This window comes from Zingiber officinale, chromosome 11A (assembly GCF_018446385.1).
Source record: "Zingiber officinale cultivar Zhangliang chromosome 11A, Zo_v1.1, whole genome shotgun sequence".
NCBI lineage: Eukaryota > Viridiplantae > Streptophyta > Magnoliopsida > Zingiberales > Zingiberaceae > Zingiber > Zingiber officinale.
Window position 1 is genome coordinate 72,689,787 of NC_056006.1, and position 25,134 is coordinate 72,714,920.

The 25,134-nt window shown below is 40.5% G+C and overlaps 1 protein-coding gene and 1 long non-coding RNA gene across 2 annotated transcripts; both read right to left on the reverse strand.

Annotated features, from left to right (window-relative positions):
• Positions 1-641: 641 nt before the first annotated feature.
• Positions 642-2,051, reverse strand: LOC122032360. Its single transcript, XR_006126051.1, has 4 exons — positions 1,984-2,051; positions 1,434-1,544; positions 1,025-1,131; positions 642-937 (listed from the first exon to the last, which is right to left on the reverse strand). It is a non-coding gene; the product is annotated as an uncharacterized LOC122032360 (long non-coding RNA).
• Positions 2,052-8,863: 6,812 nt separating this feature from the next.
• On the reverse strand, positions 8,864-9,929 carry LOC122030885 (chlorophyll a-b binding protein 3, chloroplastic-like). The gene is made up of 2 exons (XM_042589934.1): positions 9,719-9,929; positions 8,864-9,629 (listed from the first exon to the last, which is right to left on the reverse strand). The coding sequence occupies exons 1-2, from the start codon at positions 9,851-9,853 to the stop codon at positions 8,958-8,960; spliced, it is 807 nt and encodes a 268-aa protein (XP_042445868.1). The 5' UTR covers positions 9,854-9,929; the 3' UTR covers positions 8,864-8,957.
• Between the last annotated feature and the right edge of the window lie 15,205 nt (positions 9,930-25,134).

Consider the following 25,134-nt stretch of genomic DNA (forward strand, 5'->3'; position numbering starts at 1 on the left):
AGAGAGAAGCTAATGCCTTTGCCATTGCTGCATCTTGATCTATAAGAATAGTGATTGGTTTTTTCTCACCCATAGCTTTAGTTAATGTATTAAACAACCACTCAAAAGTCAAACTAGTTTCATCATATAATAAAGCAGCACCAAAAAGTATCGATTGTTTATGATGATTTACACCCACAAACAAAGCAATTGGTCGACCTTCATTATTTTTTCTGTAGGTTGTATCAAAGCAAACAACATCTCCAAAAGTAGCATAATCAGCTCTCATCTTAGCATCAGACCAAAAAATATTAGTAATCAAATCATCTTCATCAACTTGAATAGCATAAAAAAAATTAGGATCATCAAACTGCATTTGCTGCAAATACTCCAATACACCTCCTGTATCCCCAACTCTCATATTTATTGTTCTTTTGGATCGCAAGTAGTTTTTGTAATCCTCAGGAATAAATCCTAAATTATCCCTCCCACCTACTTGTCTCACCATAAGATCATGAGATGCTTTTGGGGGGATTCCCACATCACTTGCAATCTCAATCTGTTTCGCTGCAGAAAAAGATATATTTCTGTGACTTCTATATAGGTGAGTTTTGTTTGGACTTGAGAGATAATGATTATGCTCTTTAACAAATTGCACCACAGTAAACTTGCTTCTTCTTCGATTACTAATCTTCATTTTAGCCTCACAACCAAATCTAGTTTCATCACGACTTGCTTTGACATAAATATCTCGTTTGTCTTTTCCTCTTTTGCCTTGGGCACAACAATAAAAAAACTCTATCAAGTAATTTACCGGATTTATCATTGTGGATTTTACCTCTCCTTATACCAAATCCCACTTTTTTAGCATATGACAAATAAAATTGATATGCATCTTCTTCTGTATCGAATTCCAACCCCATTTGTGGTATATCCAAATCTGTTTCAATGTTTAAGCCTATAAAATCAAACAAACAAAGAAAAATGAATTTAGTAAAATTTGATATATTGAAACTCCATACATTCCCAATATGAATCTTATTACCTTCATCAATAACATCAAAGTCCCCTTCCCGACTAGCTTCATTTTCGTTAAAATTCAAATGACGACAACTCGTAGATTCACCCTCCATAATAATTACTTTGAGCCGGCTGAAAAAAACAATGAATTTTGGTCTAAAACAAAGTGATAACTCATAGTTTGATGGTGTAAATTTTGGTCTAAAACAAAGTAACAAAGTGACCACAAGGACAACTCATAGTTTGATATAGTTCCAGTGGAAAAAAAAGAAGATTAAATTCGCATCAAACAATAAATATTTAGACAAAAGCGGCATCAGATTAATAAATCTGCAAATGTAAAATCAATGAATCGCCTAGCAATAAAAAACATTTTGAATATGAAATCAACCATATTATGTTGGAAAAAAAAGTGTTCAATAATTCGTTGATACCTTGTACTTGGCAACCTCTTCACTGACTTCCTTGAGATCTCCCTTTGTAAATATCAGGCCAACAATAACATCAATTGGTGCTACAAGTCCAACACGAGCAGGAGCTCCCAGCTGTACAGATAGATATATAGAATTAGAAGCATCTATAATTACTAATACATTTTATTCTGGCCTGAGGCAATTGCCAAAGTATTCATTTTATGAAAAAAAAACAAAATCAGTAAGGATGGAGAGAATCAACCAATGCTCTCACAAGATAAACTACCATGGCATTAATTTGAAACGCTGTGGCAAGTTCATTGTATATTGAAGTTAGCGAGATAACAAGACCAACTAAAGAGCATCAAACAATATAATAGATTAAACAATTTATTTCAACCCACCGCATCATCAGTTGAGTATAAGGATGATAGCATGTAAATGAGAAATTTAGGTATTAAAGAAATTATTAGCGCACACATGAATAAAAGAACTTTCCCCACCAAACTAGAAATAAGGTTTGGAGTGCAAACGATAGTGCATCACACCAGCTAAAAGGTTTCGTTGATACCTTGTACTTGGCAACCTCTTCACTGACTTCCTTGAGATCTCCCTTTGTAAATATCAGGCAGATTTTACAAAGCAGATTTTGCAGGACAAATCATGGCAACTGGCGACGGGGCTAGGGCTCCGGCGCTGGAGGGAGGCGATGGGGCTAGGGCTTCAGCGCTGGAGGGAGGTCGCGGGAGGGACACGGCTTCGGAGGGAGGCTACAGGCGACGTAGGGTTTGGCTGCGGAGGATTTTCCGAGTTGGAGCGTGGCACATGTTTTACACGTGCGGGTGATTTTATATCACCAGTGCGGACCAGGGAAATCGGGACCAGAAGATCCGCCCCCGAACCTGGGAAGACCAATAGGCGAAGAATTGTCTAACAGATGGAGAGTTTCGCCTGAGGTCACCAAGATATAGTGGCCGATGTTTGTAACATAAGATGGAAACATTTTCAAGATGATCAAGACATGCTTCCATTGCCAGGCACAAAGCGATGTGATCGTATAAACATTCTCCTCTTGTCGGATCCACCTAAAAAGCTTGTTCTCATCAGATCACCTATCGCCTGTGACCCAGATCGAAATCAAATAACATCATTTCGGCAAAATCAAGCAAGATTCTAATGACCTTGTTGGTTATTATTTGTAATTGATGAGTTTAATTATAAGTTTTATATATATATATATATATATATATATATATATATATATATATATATATATATATATAAAAGTACAAATCGAATCTATTAAAATGATTTAATTTAGATTTATTAGACTTATTGAGTTTCGATTGTTGGAGATAGATTTTGTACCTGCATATATTATTATCTATATGATGATAAATGTTCAGTATATATACGGGTCTATAGTCCCGCATTTATTATTATCTATGCGCTGATAATAGATGTCCATTATATTTAGGGTCGATCCTCAAGAATTTAGGATGAAATTTTGATAAAACTTTTGGTTCTTTATTGACCTAAAATTTTTTAGCATAGTCCCTTAACCTTTCTTTTTCTTTAGCATCCTTTTTCATAAGAATTATTTTTTTACGATCTAAAGAAAATAGGATGACTCTTCACTAAAGAGATTGAATGAGAGTGACAAAATCACAAAAACCAGTCTGAGAACCTCCACTAATTCAGATCTGCCGCTGAATTACAGAACAACAATTCTGCCATTTCTGAATATACATTTCAGAGATGGAGAAAAGGAGTAGTTACACAGGATTAAGAGGGAATTGTTAGAAATTATAAATAAAAAAATAATCAAAAATGTTTATATGTCTTTTGAATGATTAAAGGGTGCATCTAATAAAGAGATAGTATGCCTCTTAGGAAAGGATGCGATCTACATCACCTATTTTGAAATAGATGAATGAGATCTAATTGAACCAAGAGGTTCTTATATCCTTTCATATGTATAAATAAAGTCTCTCACATACTCATTCACTCACTTCCTTCCCAGCAAAGCAAGCATTGCATTCTTACATTGGAGAGTTCAAGAAACTTCCTCGGTTCGGAGGTCTTGTGATTTACAGTGCTGCTATCGCAAGATAAAAGTCGTTGTATCTTGGGAGACGATTGTCGTATTCCGTGAGTACCGTGTGCGAGAAAAATTCGTCTTAAAGAGATAGAGTCTAACTCTAGTATCGACTTAGCCGAAAACGGTGGTATACCATCATTCCGCCTGCACTCAGTTTGCATCAACAATAAAGGACCCAACATTTTTAAGACGAATTTTCTTCGTGCAAACTGATGGTTGGAATCAACGACGTTCCAACCGCTGTTCCAACCAGAGAGAAGCCGGAAAAGTTCAACGGAGCCAACTTCAAAAGATGGCAGCAGAAGATGTTGTTCTACCTGACAACATTAAACCTCTTACGATTTTTGCATGAAGACCTGCCAGCCGCTACGGAAGGTAATTCCGATAGTAAGGTTGCATACGATGTGTGGTCGCACGGAGATTCCCTGTGTTGTAACTACGTTTTTAATGCATTGGACAACGCGTTGTATAATGTGTATTGTTCAATAGAGACGACAAAATCTCTATGGGAGTCACTTGAAAAGAAATACAAAACTGAAAGCGCCGAGTTGAAGAAATTCATCATCGGGCGATTTCTGAATTTCAAAATGCTAGATTCCAAGAGCGTAACATCTCAAGTCCAAGACATGCAACTGATAATGCATGATCTGGATGTCGAAGGCATAAAGCTGAATGAGTCGTTCAAAGTAGCCGCGATAATCGAGAAACTCCCTCTGTCGTAAAAGGATTTCAAAAATTACCTAAAACACAAGCAAAAAGAGATGGGACTTGAAGACCTAATCCAGAGGCTATGAATAGAGGAAGATAATCAAAAGATGTCTGACTCCAGAAGAATGAAGCGGGCAGTCGACGAGATGTCCAACCTGACTGAGCCAAAAGCCAAAAAGTCGAAGCTATCCAAAAAGAATGCTAAAGACAAGAAATTCAAGGGCGCATGCTACAACTACGGAAAGCCAGGACACATGTCCAAGGATTGCAGACGCCCGAAGAAACCAACCAAGAGTCAGAAGGATGCTACGAACCAAGTCGTAACTTCTGACAACATGGAATTGAATCTCACTGCGATCGTGTTTCAAGCCAATACGGTGGGGGATAACCTGAAGTAGTGGTGGATCGAAACTGGAGCAACCCATCATATCTGTTCTGATAAGGCAATGTTCTCCAAGTATACTCCGATAAGTGGAAGAAAGCTTTATATGGGCAATTCCATGACATCCTCAATTGTCGTACTTGGGAAAGTTGTTCTAAAAATGACGTCTGGGAAAGAGCTAACGCTCATTGATGTGCTCCATGTTCCCGAACAGGAAAAACCTAGTTTCTGGATCATCACTTGTAAAGGTCGGTTTCATACTAGTGTTCCAGTCAAACAACTTTGTACTTACAAAAAATGATGTATTCGTAGGTAAAGGGTACTTAGAACAGAGTCTGTTCAAAACGATTGTAATGATTGTACACCGTGAATTTGATGGTAATAAAATAAAAGCTTCCAGCTATATTGTTGAGTGTTTTAATTTGCGGCATGATCAATTTGGGCATGTCAATAATAATACTCTAAAACTTCTCGTCAAGTTAAATTTATTGCCAAACGTCAATGTTGACGAAACACATAAATGTGAAGTGTGTGTGGAAGTAAAAATGACAAAACTACCTTTTCATTCGGTGGAAAGGTCAACAACTCTTCTAGAGTTAATACATAGTGATCTATATGACTTAAAATTCGTGCATACTAGAAGAGGTAAAAACGTATTTTATTACTTTTATTGATGACTGCACGAGGTTCTGTTATATCTTTTTTTTAAGAAGTAAAGATGAAGCCTTAGAAGCTTTCAGAAACTACAAAACATAAGTTGAAAATCAACTTGATAAACGAATTAAAATAATTCGTAGTGATAGAGGAGGAGAATATGGTACGCCGTTTGATGAGTTTTGTTCAGAATTTGGCATTATCTATCAAACAATGGCGCCTTACTCGCCTCAATCAAATGATGTTGCCGAATGTAAAAATCGGACGCTAAAAGAAATGATGAATGTCTTGTTGATAAATTCAGGCTTACCCTAGAACTTGTGGGGGGAAGCTATACTATCAGCAACCCACATTATCAACAAAATCCCTCACAAGAAAAACGATAAACCACCATATGAACTATGAAAATGTCGCGAGTCATCGTACAAATACCTAAAGGTATGGGGGTGCTTAGCAAAGGTCGAAGTACCTAAGCCAAAGCAAGTAAAGATCGGACCTAAAACGTTCGATGTGATATTTGTCGGATATGCCCATAATAGTAGTGCATATCGATTCATAGTTCACAAGTCAAACATTCCTGATATTCATGTGGGAACAACCATAGAATATCGGAATACGATATTCTTTGAAAATATATTCCCAAATAAGAAGGGAAATGTTCAAAGTGATAACAACGAAAGTTCTAACGAAAATGACATTTTTGAACTTAGTTGTCATAAAAGGACTATTGACAATCAAAGCGAAAAGTCACGTTGGAGCAAATGAGCTAGAGTTGAGAAATCGTTCGGGCCAGACTTCATGACTTTTATGTCGGAAATGGACCCAAGAACATTAAGCGAAGCTCTCTCTAGTCCCGACGCCCCAATGTGGAAAGAAGCCGTCAATAGTGAAATCAAGTCCATCATGAATAATTGTACTTGGAAATTAGTAGACCTTCCTTCTGGTATCAAACCATTAGGTTGTAAGTGGATACTAAAATGCAAGTATAAAGCTGATGGATCAATTGACAAGTATAAGGCCAGACTTGTAGCCAAAGGGTACAAGCAAAAGGAATGCCTTGACTACTTTGATACTTACTCACCAGTGACAAGGATTACATCCATATGAGTGTTGATAGCCATCGCAACACTGTATGACCTTGAAATACACCAAATGGATGTTAAAACTGCATTATTAAATGGTGAGTTGAAGAAGAAATCTATATGGAGCAACCCGAGGGGTTCGTAGCTCCAGGAAGAGAGAAAAAGGTGTGTCGACTTGTTAAGTCGTTATACGGACTTAAACAAGTGCCTAAACAATGGCACGAAAAATTTGACAAAATAATGTTGTCAAATGAATTCAAAATAAATGAATGTGACAAATGTATTTATGTCAAAAACACACCTGAAGGTCATGTAATGATCTGTCTATACGCAAACAACATGTTTATCATGGGCAGTAATCATGAGGTAATCATACAAAGAAAATGTTGACCAAGAATTTTGATATAAAAGACATGGGTCTAGCAGATGTTATATTGGGAATTAAAATTCTCAGGACATCCGATGGGATAATTTTGACACAATCTCATTATGTAGAGTCAATATTGAAAAGGTTCAATGCAAACAATCTCTCTACAGTGAAAACACCTATGGATCTAAGTCAACACTTAGCGAAAAACCATGGTAAGCCTATATCGCAATTGGAATATTCTCGGATAACAGGCAGCTTGATGTATCTCATAAACTGCACACGTCCGGATATTACCTGTACGGTCAACAAGTTGAGTCGTTTTATGAGTAATCCAAACGACACCCATTGGAAAGCATTGATGCGAGTTCTTAGATATTTGAAATATACTATGAACTATGGATTACATTACGGAAAGAATCCCGCTGTCTTAGAGGGATATTGTGATGCTAATTGGATATTAGATACAAAAACTTCCAAATCCACTAGTGGATATGTATTCACAATCGGTGGAGGAGCAGTATCTTGGAAATCCACAAAGCAGACATGCATAGCTCGGTCAACTATGGAATCCTAGTTTATAGCATTAGATAAAGCAGCTGAAGAAGCTGAATGACTGCGAAATTTCTTGGAAGATATCCCGAACTGGACGAAACCCGTGTCTGCCATACTTATACACTGTGATAGTCAATCGGCGATTGGAAGGGCACAGAGTAGTATGTATAATGGTAAGTCTCGACATATACGTCGTAGACACAATACCATTAGGCAGATGATCTCGAACAGAGTTATTGCAATCAACTATGTCAAGTCCAAAGATAATTTGGCAGATTCTCTTACGAAGGGGCTAAGTCGAGATCAAGTATACTGCTCATCGAGAGGAATGAGATTAAAAATCTACAACTAAAAACGATTGTAGTGGTAACCTAACCTTGTTGACTGGAGATCCCAAGATCTTGGTTCAATGGGTCAACGAAGTTACAGAAGTTGTGTTGCAACACACGAGATATATTATCATTTTCTCCATCCCAATCCTAGGATGAACTTGTGCTATCCTACCACATGTAGTGAGGTTAAGCTTATGATTTTAATTACTTCTATACCTTTATAAGGTGGAGTATAGTAAGATACTCTTGATAGAAGTGTCACCTATGTGAGTGTGAAAACTGATTATTTCAATGAAACACTCATGAATCCAAGATGGTATCCATGGCCAAAATGGAACCAACCATGAGAACTCAAAGTAAGTGAGATAAATCTTTGTGTGGGTGTTATTGTCTTAGTATACACAAACAGCCGAGCAGTTCAAGACATCACGTTCACTGCGCAGCCTAGTATGCTCGATAGCATTTCACTATGGAAGGTTCAAAGCCACAAGCTACCTCTCCCGATGCATTGACTTATTGATTGAACTCTCCTTAGGTGAGATAACATGCATGCATTATTTCCCATTTATGTGGAGGATTGTTAGAAATTATAAATGGAAAAATAATCAAAAAGGTTTAAATACCTTTTTGATGATTAAAGGTGCATCTAATGAAGAGATAGTATGTCTTTTAGAAAAGGATGCGATCTACATCATCTATTTTGAAATGGATGGATGAGATCTAATTGAACCAAGAGGTTCTTATACCCTTTCATATGTATAAATAAAGTTCCTTACATACTCATTCATTCATTCACTCACTTCCTTCCAAGCAAAGCAAGCATTGCATTCTTGCATTGGAGAGTTCAAGAAGCTTCCTCAATTTGTAGGTCTTGCGATTTGCAGTGCTGCTATCGCAAGATAAAAGTCGTTATATCTTGGAAGACGATTGTCGTATTCCGTGAGCACCGTGTGCGGGACAAATTCATCTTAAAAAGATGAAGTCTAACTCTAACCTCGACTTAGCCGAAAATGATGATATACCATCATTCTACCTGCACTCAGTTGCATCAGCAGTAAAGGACCCAACAGGAATTACTTAGGTCACATGACTAGCTTGTTTTAATTTTGTCTTGTTTTGTAACATGTAATGTTACTACTACATTGGGACTGTGAAAAATTGAAATCAAATCATTGCAACCAGATTTGTAATTTGAATGGAAGCATAAAATTATGGCAAAAGACGAATACATTCGTCCCAGCACCCCGTCAATCCGAATGGAAGCATAAAATGAAATAACATCAATGCACGATGATAGAACAACGTACATACAACACATCAATTCCAACTCTGTTTCTTACAAATGCCAAATTACAGCATAGGAATTAAGAGCCCGGCGCAAACTTGGTGGCGTAAACCCACGCATTGTTGGCCACCGGATTGTCCAGATGATCCAACAGGTTCTCCAGCGGCCCCTTCCCTGTCACGATCGCCTGCACGAAGAAGCCGAACATGGAAAACATCGCCAGCCGACCGTTCTTGATCTCCTTCACCTTCAGCTCCGCGAAGGCGACAGGGTCGTCGGCGAGGCCCAGCGGGTCGAAGTAGGTGCCTCCGGGGTACAGATCGTCGCCCTCGCCCACTCCGGGGAGACCGTTGATGCGGTACCCCTCGACCAGCCCCATGAGGATGACCTGACACCCCAGCACGGCGAGGATGCTCTGCGCGTGCACCAGGTTGGGGTTGCCCAGGTAGTCGAGGCCGCCCTCGGAGAAGATCTGCGACCCGGCCTTGAACCACACTGGCTCCTTTAACTGCACCCGCAGCCACTTCTGCAGCACCTCCGGCGTGATGCACCCAAACGCCCCCAACATCGCCCACCTCCCGTGGATCACTTCCAGAGCACGGTTCTTGGCGAAGGCTTCCGGGTCAGCAGACAGCCCCGCGGTGTCCCACCCGTAGTCGCCGGGGAACTCGCCGGTGAGGTACGACGGTGTCTGAGCCGAGAAAGGTCCCAGGTACTTAACACGGTCCGGGCCGTACCACAGCTCGTTCCCCTGAATATGATTCACCGTTAGCAATCATACACGCGCCGCGCATCTGTTTGTGATAATTCCTTGGTAAATTGAAAAAAGTTTAAGCTTACCATGGTGAACTTTCCTTTTCCCACGGGAACAAAATCTCTGAGGGAGTGGCCGTTTGATGGCCGGGTTTGGCCGAGGAAGGTGCTGACGACGGTGGCAGCACGAGAAGAAGCTGCCGTGAGAGTTGCTACCGCCATCTGTGGATGTCTGTTGTGGTTGCAGGTGTGGCTGAGCTTCTGGTGGAAGGAATTGACAAGGAATGGAGGCCGCAGGAGGCGTATGTAAGAGCACGGTAGTGGTGAGCGATATGGACACGAGTGCGAGGTGGAGATTTTCTGGAATTTGCTGGGGCCAATGAGAGTGCTCCGTTAGATTTGGTACATACCCAGCTCAGCCCATTCTATCTGACTGGTTATCTTCTAGCTTGATTAACCAATCATGGACTTTCTCTCTTATTTGGAACTATATATTCTCGGAGATTCAGCTACCAGATTGAGAATCTACTCCCACAGAGTAAAATTCTTGGGGAAGAATCCGTCAAGATTCCAGGAAATGCCGAGCATATACTTTGATTGCGTCTTGGAGATCCCCGTGTACTACTTTCAGGGTACAAATTAAAAATAAAAAACAAAAACATTCATCAGATACAAAAATTCTCATGAAATAATTTTATTAAAAAAAAACTTATATCTATCAGATCCAGGGACTTAAAACAAAATTACTATGCCAATGCAATTAAAGGTAAAGAATTAAAGATATTTCATCAAAAAATTTTAAAAATAATAAAATAATAATAAAAAGTATGATGTCAAAATTTATCAGAATGATTATTTTATCAATTTAAATTAATGGTGAAAAAAATTGAAGTGAATTTTTAAAAAAAATGGAGGGAAAAAATGAAAGGCGTAAGAATAATTTTTGAACGAAAATGATATTTAATTTTGCTTTTAAAAAGGACTCCCTTTGACTGATTAGTAGTTGCACCAATTCAAAGTAGTACCTGCTCTGATACCATTTGTTGGATCGTGAGGCACATGAGAGGGGGGGTGAATCACGTGGTTTTTTAAAACTTGTTTTCTTTTAAAAATTAAAAGCAGAATACGTAGTGAAAAATGAAAATGAGAAAGTAAAAAGCCAAGACACAAGAAAACACAAACGGTTTTTACTTGGTTCGGAGTTTTCGGCGACTCCTACTCCAAGGCCTAGACCCTGCAGACTTATTGATCGACAATCCACTAAAAACATTTTCCGGTACCCCCAGAAGAGAGAATCGAGTACAAAAAGGTTAGGTCAAGTGTAACACACTGCACTTGCCATTTTATAATAATTAAGTACAAAGACAAAGTTACTAACAGTCTTATGAATTAAAATGAGAGCTCTTCTTGTGTTGATGTCTATCTGTCGAGTGCGACTGGAACTCCTCGGATCAGTCGTCGGACTCAGCAGCTTTGTAGTAGAGTCGTAGCAGCAATCGGGAGCAGTCGGAAGCTTGAATGAATGCACAGTAATTCGTATGGAGTTGTTGTATAAGTGCCTACTCGAGATGTCATACAAAGGGCTTGGAGGGCGCCTCTAATAGTCATGGAAGGCGCCTCCAATGAGGCAAAAGCTATCCCGATTTCCTTGGCACTTATCCGTAGCAAAGTCAAATTTTATCCGTGGAGGGTGTCTTCCATAGCCATCGAAGGCGCCTCCCATGAATAGTACCGAGGTGCCTTGCATAGCCATGGAGGGCGCCCTCGAGTACTGTTCACCCGAAGGCAGCTTGCTTACTTACTTGTTTTCTTGCCCTGCAACAAATGTATTAGTCCAAATACCCTACAAGACAAGTGTTAGCACAATATAATAAATAGAGTAATTAGTTTCTGTCCTTTCAAGTATTAGCTAGAGCCCTAGAGCCAATCATTTGATGATTGTATTTTGGACTTGTTGTATCATATTCTATATAAATAAAGGCATTTGGTTTTTGGTTATTATACTTACTTGTATTGGTGCCAAATAAACTAAGTATAATAACGTCCTTGAGTAGACGGTTCTCACCTATATCAATCGGTTAGTTGAACCGATAGTGAGATGATATAGGGAATACTACTCTTAAACATTCCTAGTCGAGTATTAACATTCAGGGGCAATGTTAATGCAATAAGACTAGCATATAGGTCAACTCGATGACTTGATCTCACAAGTCATGGATATAGAAATATCAAGTTGACACATGGGTATGCATTGGAGAATGTATACTGAATGACCCGCCATGAGAAAGTATCATGGATCGTTATATGAGTGTCATATACTTTCTCATGTGACTACTAGTCCTTAGACCTAAAGTCACCATGGTTCCCTAGATAAGGAGTTATGTACTTTGATTTCGTCAAACGTCACCCGTAACTGGGTGGACTATAAAGGCGATTACTGGATATGTAACAAATTATGCGGAGGGATGCGAGTGATGTAGATGGGATCTATCCCTCCCATATGATGGGAGTGTCATCGGTATTCTTGATAGAGTGAGACCACTAAGTGCATGGCAATGCCCAAATGAGTCAATATGAGATATTGATCTCATTTGATCGAGTGAGTCTACTTGGAGTTCAAGATTTAGATTGATTAGAGGATGACACGGTCTATGCCTCATATTGATCAATCTAGATGTCTAGGATAGAAGGACACTTGTCATATATTGTGAGGAGTTACAACTAGTAGTCACAAGGTGATGTTGGATCTCAACATTCTTGTAACTTGGGTAGTAATGATGTGTTGCTAGATACCGCTCATTATTTATGCTCCTAAATGGGTTTAGGGGCATTGCCAACGTTACAAGAACCTATAGGGTCATACACTAAGGGCAATTATATGGAGATTAGATTCATTTGATGAACTTTAATGATTAGGTTCATATGATGAACCAAATTAGATTAAGAGTAATCCAAAGTAAGCTAATTGAGTTGGACTCAATTTGGTTCATGTGTTAAGTGAGTCTAATTTGGACTTAGACTCATTTAATTAATTTAATTCAATGAATGGAGATTCATTAAATTAAATTTGACTTGAACCAATGGTTAGATTAGATCAACCAAGGGAAAGAAATGGTCAAGTTTGACTTGACTTAGGTAAGAAGATGAAGAGTCAAGTTTTGACTTGACTTTGACTTTACCAATGCCACATCATCAAGGCTTCTTCATTTGGTCAAGTTTGACTTGACCAAATGCCACCTCATGGAGGAGATCAAGAGACTTGACTCTTGATATTCCATGGGGGTTACATGACTTGAAGTGACCGGGCACTTTTAGTGTGGATGAAAAATTGATTTTTTCATTCAAGTGGTTGTAACTCCATCTTCTTCTTCCTCTTGAGTTTTTCTTCTTGCTCTCCCTCTCCTCCCTACTGATCTCTAAGGTTGCTAGCACATCCTTAGAGATTATTCTCCATCTCTTGCTTGTGTGGATACATATAGAGAGTTGTCTATGTTGACAACTTCGAGATCCGGCGTACCGTTGGACGAGCGGGATTTGCGAGGGCACGCTTCAAAGGTATAAGGCTTTCCCTTTGTAGATCTACTGTAGATCGACGTTTAAACTCGTACTCGTATTTTTCGTAAGTTTTCTTCGCACGAGATCTAGTGGCATGGGTGATTCGGGGTTTCCGCGACGCGAAAACGCGGTTTTCGCGGCCCGAAAGGTCCAACAATGGTATCAGAGCCACGTGCGAAGCGAGTACGAGTTTCAATTAGTATTTTTATGAAAAATATGCATACTGTAACATTCTGTGAATTTCCTAATTTTTATGATTTTATGGGTATTTTTCTCGTAGAAGCGAAGCACAAGTGTTTCAACACTTGTAGGCTTCGACTACCGAGAAGTTTTTCCAAAATGGTAATGTTTCGACCCAAAATCTTTTGGGACAGCGGGCTAAGGCGCTCTTGGATCGCTTAGGAGCAGTTCGCGATGGTTAGATCGCGGGTAGGGGGTACTGCCCCTAACCCCGCAAGGGGATTTGCTCCGCGATTGCGCCCGAAATCGCTAATCGGGACCGCCGGGAAAAATTTACTCATAAAATCTGTAAAATTATGAAAAATTACAGAAAATTATAAAAATATATAATTTTGAATTATATATTATTTTTGTGATAGTCATGGCCCAAAGATCCAATTCTATTGGACAATTGTGTTGTAATTCATAATACGGCCTGCGTGCCGTTATGTGATGTGTGTGCTGTATTTATTTTATTTTATTTTCGTGACCTACGCGTCGTGCCTTTCTCTTATATTCTGGTTGTAAATTAGATTTAGACTCGAATGTAACTCGAGTTTTAAAATTGTAATGTAATTTTGAAGCGGTGGAAGGTCCACACGAGACGGAGTTACGAGGAGGGCGCGAGCAACACAAGGTGGTCAAAGGAAGAAGCTTGAGAAGATGTTGACCTTAGGTTGACCATCCGATCTTCTCATTGGCTTGAGAAGATCGTAGTAGGGCCATGACACAATCACAAAATAATTTAATTAATTGCTTATATGTATGTGATGCATGTTTAATTAAGTAGTTAATTAGTGCCTAGCGATTAGATAAGATCTAAATCGTGCACATGATGCACCCCACGATTAGATTAGATCTAAATCAAGTATTTGATACGCATCATCATTTAGATTAGATGTAAATCACGTCAACTCTAATGCCTACCGTGCCGTGATACCTACTACTACCTCGATCACATGTGTTGTTGAATCTGCCAAAGCAGAGCAACACATATTATCTTAGTAGGGTACGGAGGGACAATCTTAGTCCCTCCTATCAACGCATGGGTGAGTTCAACTCAATTAGATTGAGTAACTAGTTAACTCGGTTGGATCGAGTACAACTATAAGCATTCTTCCAACGGTTGGAAAGGTAGGACAAAATCACGGTTATATTAACTCTCGGGCGTATTAGCCAAAGCTAACTCGAGTTTTAATATCAATGCGGATCTTGATCCTATAAACAAGAGTTGCATAGAGATGTAATTGGTAATCGTTACCTACCGATCATACTAAGTCTTGGGCGTATTAGCCAAAGCTAACTCAAGGGTTAGTATGATGTGGATCTTGTCCCACATGAATTATAGAATTCAATGGGAGCATCATTTAGTTAAAGGCCTAATTAAATGATTAAGAATATGATACTTATTTCTATTTTTATTTCTGTCATAGATTACCATGACGTCGAACACGAACACCTTCTCCCTGCGATCTGTCCTCGAAAAGGACAAGCTCAACGGAGCAAACTTCCTGGACTGGTACAGGAACCTGAGAATAGTTCTCACCTAAGAACGTAAACTGTACGTTCTGGAGCAGCCCATTCCGGAGGCTCCTCCTGCCACTGCCCCGTGAGCTGATCGAGATGCTTTTAAGAAGCATCAAGATGACGCATTAGATATGTCTTGTCTAATGCTCGCGACCATGAACTCTGAGATTCAGAAGCAACACGAGTTAATGGGCGCTTACGATATGGTTGAACATCTTCATCAACTGTATCAAGGTCAAGCGAGGCATGAGAGATTTGAGATCTCAAGGGCACTGTTTCAGTGCAAGATGTCAGACGGGGCTCCTGTAGGCCCATATGTACTCAAAATGATTGGGTATATAGAGAACCTACAAAGGTTGGGGTTCCCACTTGGCCAAGAGCTGGCCACTGACCTGATCTTGCAATCCTTGCCGGATAGCTACAGTCAATTCGTTCTAAACTACAATATGAACGAGATTGACAAGCCACTGCCCGAGCTGCTTAGCATGTTAAGAACTGCTGAGCTAAACCTTAAGAAGGCTAAGCCCAACACTGTTCTGATGGTTCAGAAACATAAGGGCAAGGGCAAGCCCAAAGGCAAGGGAAAGTCCCAAGCCAAGGGCAAAGGCAAGGCACTGAAGCCTAAAGGAGGGGTCGCCAAGGATGCTACCTGCTTCCACTGCGGTCAGACCGGGCACTGGAAGAGGAACTGCAAGGTATACTTGGAGGATCTTAAGAAGAAGCGAAGTGAGACTTCCACTTCAGGTATATATGTTATAGAAGTCAATCTATCTATTTCTACATCATGGGTATTAGAATCTTGGATGTGCTTCTCACATTTGTTTATGTATCGTGTGTAGGCTGTGCCGAAAATAGCGACGTGGGTGGACCACGTAGAGGCAATGGAGCAGAGTTCGTTCTTGCTATTCTGTTGTAGGGACTTACTTTCTATCTCGCTTCCTGCTTACTAGTACTAGTTAGTCGATTGTTGTTATGTGCCTGCATTAACTAAGAACATTATATCAGTTTCTTGTTTGGACAAGAAAGGTTTCTCGTTTTCAATAAAGAACAAATGTTGTTCCGTCTTTTTAAACGATATGTTCTATTGTAGTGCACCTCTGATAAACGGACTCTATATTCTAGACCTTGAGAGCCCTATCTATAACATAAATACCAAGAAGTTCAAGTCAAATGACACAAGAGGTTCAAGTCAAATGACATGAACCAAACCTACCTCTGGCACTGTCGCTTAGGTCATATAAATGACAAGCGCTTATCCCAACTCCATAAGGATGGTATGCTGGACTCATTTGATTTTGAATCATATGAGGTATGCGAGGCAAGATGACCAAGACTCCCTTTAGTGGGCAGAGCGAGAGAATTGTTAGGATTCATACATAGTGATGTATGTGGCCCTTTCAATGTCGCTGCTAGAGATTTACTGATGACTTCAGTAGATATGGTTATGTGTACTTGATGACACATAAGATCCTTTGAAAAGTTCAAAGAATTCAAGAATTAAGTACAGAAGTATTAAGATACTTCGATCCGATCGAGGTGGAGAATACCTTAGCCATGAGTTTCGTGACTACCTAGCTGAGTGTGGGATTCTATCCCAACTCACTCCTCCTGGAACACCATAGTGGAATGGTGTATCCGAAAGGAGGAATCGTACCCTATTAGATATGGTGTGATCTATGATGAGTCACACAGATCTTCCGACATACCTTTGGGGTTATGCTCTAAACACGGCAGCTTTTATACTCAACCGAGTTCCATCCAAGGCCGTGATACAGACACCATATAGGATATGGATTGGGAGAGATGCCCAGGTGTCTTTCATGAGGATTTGGGGTTGTGAGGCTTACGTTCGACGTCAAGTCTCAGACAAGTTAGGACCCAAATCCGACAAGTGTTATTTTATTGGATATCCCAAGGAAACTAAGGGATATTACTTCTACATTCCCAGTAGTTGTGGCAAGACTCGGGTCTTTCTAGAAAGGGACTTTGTTTCTAGAAAGACTGGGAGCTGCGTTCGATCTTGAAGAAGTTCAAGATGCGAACAATAGCACTGAAGCCTCGATGGAAGTTGAACTGGTACCACAAAGTGTTGTGGATGATGTTGTTCCATAAGGAGTTGAGGAACAACAACCAGTTCAAGTAGACATACCTCTTCGCAGATCTGATAGGGTACGTCGTCAGCCTGAGAGATACTCATTTCTCTTATCTGACCATGATGACATTGTGCTCATAGAGGATGAGCCCACCACCTATCAGGAAGCTGTGATGAGACCAGATACCGAGAAATGGCTAGAGGCCATGAGATCTGAAATGGAATCCATGTACACCAACCAAGTATGGACTTTGGTTGATCCACCTGAAGGGGTAAAACCCATTGGGTGTAAGTGAGTCTTTAAGAGAAAGACTGACATGGATGGACTTATCTATAAAGGTTGCTTGGTAGCTAAAGGTTTCAAGCAGATTCATGGTATTGACTATGATGAAACCTTTTCTCCAGTAGCGATGTTTAAGTCCATTCGGATCATGCTTGCTATTGCAGCCTACCATGACTATGAGATATGGTAGATGGATGTCAAAACCGCACTTCTGAATGGAAACCTACTTGAGGATGTGTACATGACACAGCATACTAGCAGAGTATGCAAGTTGCATAGGTCCATTTATGGACTAAAGCAAGCTTCTCGGAGCTGGAATCTTTGATTCAATGATGCAATAAAACAGTTTGGTTTCATCAAGAACGAAGATGAATCTTGTGTCTACAAGAAGGTTGTAGGGGACATAGTTATCTTCCTCATATTGTATGTGGATGACATACTGCTTATTGGGAAGGACATCTCTATGCTTCAGTTTGTCAAGACATGGCTAAGGAGTTGCTTCTCAATGAAGGACTTAGGTGAGGCATCCCGCATTTTAGGGATACAGATATATAGAGATAGATCTAAGAGATTGCTTGGCCTAAGTCAGAGTACATACATTGACAAGGTACTCCTTCGGTTTGCCATGCAGAACTCCAAGAAGGGATTTCTGCCGATGTCACATGGCGTGAGTCTTTCAAAGACTCAAGGTCCCTCTTCTAGAGAGGAGAGAGACCGCATGGATCAGATCCCTTATGCCTCAGCCATAGGATCGATCATGTCCGCTACTCAACCTGATGTCTCGTATGCTTTGAGCATGACGAGCAGATACTAGTCAGATCCAGGTGAAAGTCACTTGATAGCGGTCAAGAATATTCTTAAGTACTTAAGAAGGACTAAAGAATATTTCTTGATATATGGAGGCAATGATGAGCTAGCTTTAAAGGGTTACAGTGATGCTAGATCGATCGGGATGACTATAGATCGCATCGGGTTCGTGTTTTGCATTAATGGTGGTGTGAGTGGAAGAGTTGACACGATGGTCGATTCTCTGAGGTGAGTATATTGGCATCGAGGCAATAAAGGAGGCATTTTGGATTCGCAAGTTCATCATCGAACTTGGGGTGGTTCCTAGCATTTGACCCTATTGAGCTTTATTGTGACAATAATGGAGCTATAGCAAAGTTCCATCTCATTCGAGAGATCATCGAGAGAGGAGATTTGAAAATTTGCAAAGTACCTATAAAGGCTAACATCGCAGATCCCTTGACCAAGGCTTTGGCACAGAGGAAGCATGATGGTCACACTAGGTCATTGGGGCTTAGAGCCTACACTGATTGGCACTAGTGCTAGTGGGAGATTGTTAGCTAGAGCCTTAGATCCAATCATTTGATGATTGTATTTTGGACTTGTTGTATCATATTCTATATAAATAAAGGCATTTGGTTTTTGGTTATTATACTTACTTGTATTGGTGCCAAATAAACTAAGTATAATAACGTCCTTGAGTAGACAGTTCTCACCTATATCAATTGGTTAGTTGAATCGATAGTGAGATGATATAGGGAACACTACTCTTAAACATTCCTAGTCGAGTATTAACATTCAGGGGCAATGTTAATGCAATAAAACTAGCATGTAGGTCAACTCGATGACTTGATCTCACAAGTCATGGATATAGAGATATCAAGTTGACACATGGGTATGCATTGGAGAATGTATACTGAATGACCCGCCATGAGAAAGTATCATGGATCGTTATATGAGTGTCATATACTTTCTCATGTGACTATTAGTATGACTACTAGTCCTTAGACCTGAAGTCACCATGGTTCCCTACATAAGGAGTTACGTCACCCGTAACTGGGTGGACTATAAAGGCGATTACTGGGTATGTAACAAATTATGCGGAGGGATGTGAGTGATGTAGATGAGATCTATCCCTCCCATATGACGGGAGTGTCATCGGTATTCTTGATAGAGTGAGACCACTAAGTGCATGACCATGCCCAAATGAGTCAATATGAGATATTGAGCTCATTTGATCGAGTGAGTCTACTTGGAGTTCAAGATTTAGATTGATTAGAGGATGACACGGTCTATGCCTCATATTGATCAATCTAGATGTCTAGGATAGAAGGACACTTGTCATATATTGTGATGAGTCACAACTGTTGATACAGTCTGACCTGGATGTTGTTTTGCTGTTGACACTGATTTAAGTTTGTATCAGATATTTAACTCAGATTAATTACTAATCTAGGTTGACTAGGTTGACCTGATTGAGAAAGTCCTAACTGGGATGTTAGGCAGTTGGAAAGTCCTGGTGAGTGAAGCCAGGCAGATTGGAAATCCTGGTGAGTGAAGCCAGGTGAAAACCCTAGTGAGTGAAGCTAGGTGCAAGTCCTGGTGAGTGAAGCCAGGCAAGGGAAAATCCAGATGGATCAAGGGTGATCGGACATCTGGTGTTGAAAAGTCCAAGAAGGAAGCTTGGCATGCGAAGTCAGAGAGGGCTCGGTAGCTCTAGGACCGGATGAAGTCGGAGAGAGCTAGGGAGCTCGTTCCTCCGGACTAGGTCGAGAGGGCTCGAAGTCAAGAATCGGTCGGGATCCATCGCACCGATCCGCTCTTATACCTGATCGGTCCGACCGATCGGGTGTCGATGGCTACAAGCGTTTCGATCGGTGCGGATCGATCGAATGAATTTTCGATCGAAATCAATCGAGCTCATCGAGATTTCATTGATCGGCCGAGACCGATCGGAGGTTTTTCGACGGCGACATCTGATCGGTGGGGACCGATCAGATTAGTGCTTGATCGGTCCCGATCGGTCGCGCGGAAGCGGCGCTGATCGGTGCGGGGACCGATCAGATTAATTCTGATCGGTCCGGATCGGAGATGCATGGATCGGTCCGATCCCACGATTGTTTGTTTTGCATGTACTTTTTGATTGTATTTGTCTTCACCATCTGTTTTTAACCATCTGCTGTGAGTCTTTCTAGCTTGCAGGTTGCAGGTCACATTCTCATGTTTGGATTCAAATTAAGCTTCATTAATAGAAGGAGACAAGTACCCTTTTCACTGTAATTGGCTGCAACAGATACGTTTGGGGCATCAACGTTCACTGGCGAAATCCGATTACGATTGGGCTGCTCAGTTTGACTTCTACCCATTGGTTGGTATCCAAAGACGCCAGTGATTTTCATTAGCATGTGTTCAGAGAATCAGAAGAGGAGGAGAGGTGATTGGCTACGCCTTGCTGGCAGCAGCGATTCTGCAGACGGCGGTGATACGAGCAGAGAGACATAAGTAGGAAGAAGAGGAGTTCAGAAAGTTAATTCTGAATTCTCTGTCTTTTGTGATCAAGCCTTCGGAAGAGCAAGTTGGTGAAGCCGTGAGCTCCTTGCTGTGAAGGTTGATTTGTGCGCTCTCTGCTCTGTTCTCTTCTCCGCGTGGCTGTAAGCTCATCTTAATATTTTTCTCAGCCACTGTAAGTCTTGTGCTTAAATCTATAATCATCTGAGACTTTGTTGAGAGGTTGCTCCACCGAGAAGGAGACATCTTTAGCCGGATCTTGTCCGGGGTGTGATCTACCGAAAGATCAAGGAGTCGTCCTCCTTACGGACACGCCGAGGAGTAGGGGCAAGTTATCCCCGAACCTCGTATATTCTTGTGTCTGCTGTGTGTTTGTTTTCTTTCGTTTTAGTTTTTCTATTTCCGCTGTGCTGTGCTAACAAAGTTCTTGAAGAAATTTCTGTTTAGTGTTTTTCAAAGAGGCTATTCACCCCCCTCTAGCCATCTAAGATCCCAACAAGTGGTATCAGAGCCTGGTGCTCTTCATTACGGCTTAACAACCCAAAGAGCTAAACAATGGCCATGAAGGAGGGACTCAGCACCAACCGTCCACCTTATTTCGATGGAGCAGATTTTCAATACTGGAAAAGCCGCATGGAGTATTACCTCAAGACCGATATCTCCATGTGGTTCTCCGTCAAGGAGGGATTCTCACCACCAAAGGATGAAGAAGGTAAGGAACTTGACTCATCGAGATGGTCAACCGAGCAAACTCGCAAGGGACAAGCCGATGCCAAGGCGGTTGTCACTTTGCAATGTGGGATAGCCAAGGATCAACTTGTCAAGGTTGGTCCTTTCACAAGTGCGAAGGATCTATGGAACAAGCTCATCGAGCTCCAAGAAGGGACTCGAGACTCTCGGATCGCCAAGAGGGATTTGTTCCTAAACCAACTACAGAACCTTGTCATGAAGGAAAATGAAACTGTAAGTGAGATACATGGAAGGTTCAAGGAGATCATCAATGGTCTCCATTCGGTGGATGAACGAGTAGAAAACCGTGACCTCGTAAGGTATGCTCTAAAAGCTTTTCCTAGGAATGCCTTGTGGTCATCTATGGTGGATGCCTACAAGGTATCCAAGGATCTTTCCATTGTTAAGTTAGATGAATTTTTTTGTGAAATGGAATTACATGAACTTGCTAACAAAGGGCAAAAAGAGAAAGGTATTGCTTTGGTTGCAGAAGAAAAGAGCAAGGAGGGAAGAAGGAAGAAAGAAAAGAAGAAGGAGAAAGAAATTGTTTCATCTTCATCCTCCTCCGAGTCCGATGATGAAGGTGAATCATCATCAAGCGAGATGGCCAACTTCGTGAGAAGAATCATGAGAAGGAGCAGAAGATACAAAGGGAAAGGTAAACCTAGTGAACAAAATATTGACAAAACTAATGTTACATGTTATGAGTGCAGCAAAAAGGGACACTATCGGAGCGAGTGTCCGAAATTAAAAAGGAAGGAGGAACGAGCCAAAAAGAAGGAGGAAAGAGTCAAGAAGAAGAAGGCTCTAAAAGCTACATGGGATGAGTCTTCCTCAAGTTCATCTGAGGAAGAGAAGAGGGAGAAGAGTACACGGCAGTTAGCCCTCATGGCAAGAGAGGAGTCCGAGTCCGAGAGTGAGGACTCAAGCTCTTCAGCCGCGACTTCATCATCTTCGGATGATGAAGAGGTAACATCTCCCATTTAGAAAAGTGTTATAAAACAATTGCACATTTGTCTACTTCCCTTAAAAAATCAAAAACAGAAACTAAACTGCTAAAAGATGAAATAGAGAAATTAAGGGCCCTTAGGGAAGATGAGGTCGATGACCTTTATCAAGAGGCCCTAGAGGATGAAAACAAAACCTTGAAGGGTGAAATTGAGAAGCTCAAGAAAATGCTTGAGAAATTCTCAACCAGCTCTAAGACCTTAGACATGATTCTAAATGCCCAAAGGGCGGTCTACAACAAGGCTGGATTAGGATACCAACCTAAGGAGTCTAGTTTTATTTCTTTAGTGTCAAGAACCCAATTTCATAGATCGCATGTTTCTAGGGTTCATGAGACTAGGAAGAAGGTAACAAAGGCATGGGTGCCTAAGTCTTTCATTGTAGATGCATTAGGTCCCAAGATTTGGGTACCTAAAACATCTATCTTTCGTGTCTTGTAGGCATTGGTAAAGGGGGAGCGTCTATCAACTTGGTTTGTTGATAGTGGATGCTCCAAGCACATGACCGGGGACAAGTCACTATTTTCTACCATTCAAAACAAAAATAGAAGTAATGTGTCATTTGGTAACAATGGTAGTCTTAAGGTTGTAGGAGTTGGAGACATTCATATATCCGAATGTCTCCATATCAAAAATGTCCTTCTAGTCAAGGGGATGACTTTTAATCTCCTAAGTGTCAGTCAATTGTGTGATACGGGTTACACAATTTAATTTCATTCAAGTCAATGTTTGGTTAAACACATTGACACACTTGACACGGTACTAGTAGGCACAAGAGTTGATAATATTTATCAAGTATCATTTAAAAGTGCTACTAATGCTTTGATTAAGTGTTTCATGTCAAAAGAAGAAGAGTCTTGGCTTTGGCATAGAAGGTTGGCACATGTAAACATGAAGAACATTCGGAAGTTGGCCAACAAAGGACTAGTACGAGGCTTACCAAGCATCAAGTACCAAAAGAACAAACTATGTGATGCATGTCAAAAGGGTAAGCAAACAAAAGGTGTTCATAAAGGTAAAAGCATTGTAAGTACATCTACTGCTTTAGATTTATTGCACATGGACCTATTTGATTGCAGTAGTGTAATATCATTGAATGGAAGTAGTATTGCTTGGTAATCATTGATGATTTTACTAGATACACATGGACTTTCTTTTTGAAACATAAGGACCAAACTATAGATATTTTTATTTCCTTTTGTAGAAGAACTGAAAATGAAAAATCAACAACAATTAAAACCATTAGAAGTGATCATGGTGGTGAATTTCAAAACCATAGGTTCTTAGAATTTTGTTAAGAAAAAGGGTATAGACATGAGTTCTCAACTCCAAGGACCCCACAGCAAAATGGGGTTGTGGAGAGAAAGAACCGAGTCTTACAAGAGGTGGGCTGAAGCTGTGAATACAGCTTGCTATGTGCAAAACCGAATCCTGATACATAGGTTTTTAGGAAAGACTCCCCATGAACTTTGGTTTGGGAAACCACCTACAATTAAACATCTTAGGGTGTTTGGTTGTAAGGTGTTTATTTTAAATACCAAGGACCATCTTGGAAAATTTTCGGCCAAGGCTGATGAAGGGATACTGGTTGGGTACTCGCTCATACAACAATAGGACTAAACCGATTGAAGAGTCCTCTGATGTAGCTTTTGAAGAAATCCCTAACTCAAATGATCAATCAAGGGCTATAGGAGAAATTCAATTTGAACTTAGAAATCTAAGTTTGAATGATCAAAATGAAGAACGAGTCGAAGTTGACTCTGATGTTGATGAGCAAAGGCAACAAAGAACTCAATCTGATCCTTTGCCGAGTCCTTGCCTGTGCCTAGTGAGACCATTCATGAGGCACCATCAACACCAAGACAATCTAGGATAGCCTCTAGTCATCCCCAAGACCAAATTGTGGGAGACATTCAACAAGGGGTTAGGACTAGGTCATTCTTCAGAAATGAGTCTAATGAAGTCGCATTGATTTCAGAGATTGAACCAAAATTAGTTGCTGAGGCATTGCACGATCCTGATTGGATCATAGCTATGCAAGATGAGTTAGGTCAATTTGAAAGGAGCCAAGTGTGGGACTTAGTTCCTAGACCTAAGAAGACCACCATTATTGGAACTAAATGGGTCTTCAAAAATAAGTTAAATCAAAAGGGAGAAGTTGTAAGAAACAAGGCAAGACTTGTAGCCAAGGGCTATAGTCAAGTCGAAGGTCTCGATTATGATGAGACTTATGCTCCCGTGGCCCGATTAGAGTCCATTCGCCTGATGCTAGCTTTTGAAGCACATAGAGGTTTCAAACTCTATCAAATGGATGTTAAATCTGCCTTCTTAAATGGTTTTATTAAAGAAGAAGTCTATGTTGAACAACCACCGGGGTTTGTGAATACCGAAGCTCCAAACCACGTGTACAAGCTCAAGAAAGCACTTTATGGGCTTAAACAAGCACCACGAGCTTGGTACGAAAGGTTGTCAATATATTTACTAGAAAAGGGTTTTGTGAGAGGCCAAATAGACCCAACACTATTTCTGCGTAGAGATGGTGAAAATATTTTTGTAGCCCAAGTATATGTCGATGACATAATTTGTGGCTCAAATAACAAAGGCTATTTGAATGAATTTATTTCTCACATGGAAAGTGAGTTTGAGATGAGTCTAGTAGGAGAATTGACATTCTTCCTTGGACTTGAAATCAAACAAACTCGAGATGGAATTTATGTCCATCAGGCAAAATACACTCAAGAGATGCTTAGAAAATTCAATATGAGTGACTCTAAGGAAGTGTCCACTCCAATGGCGA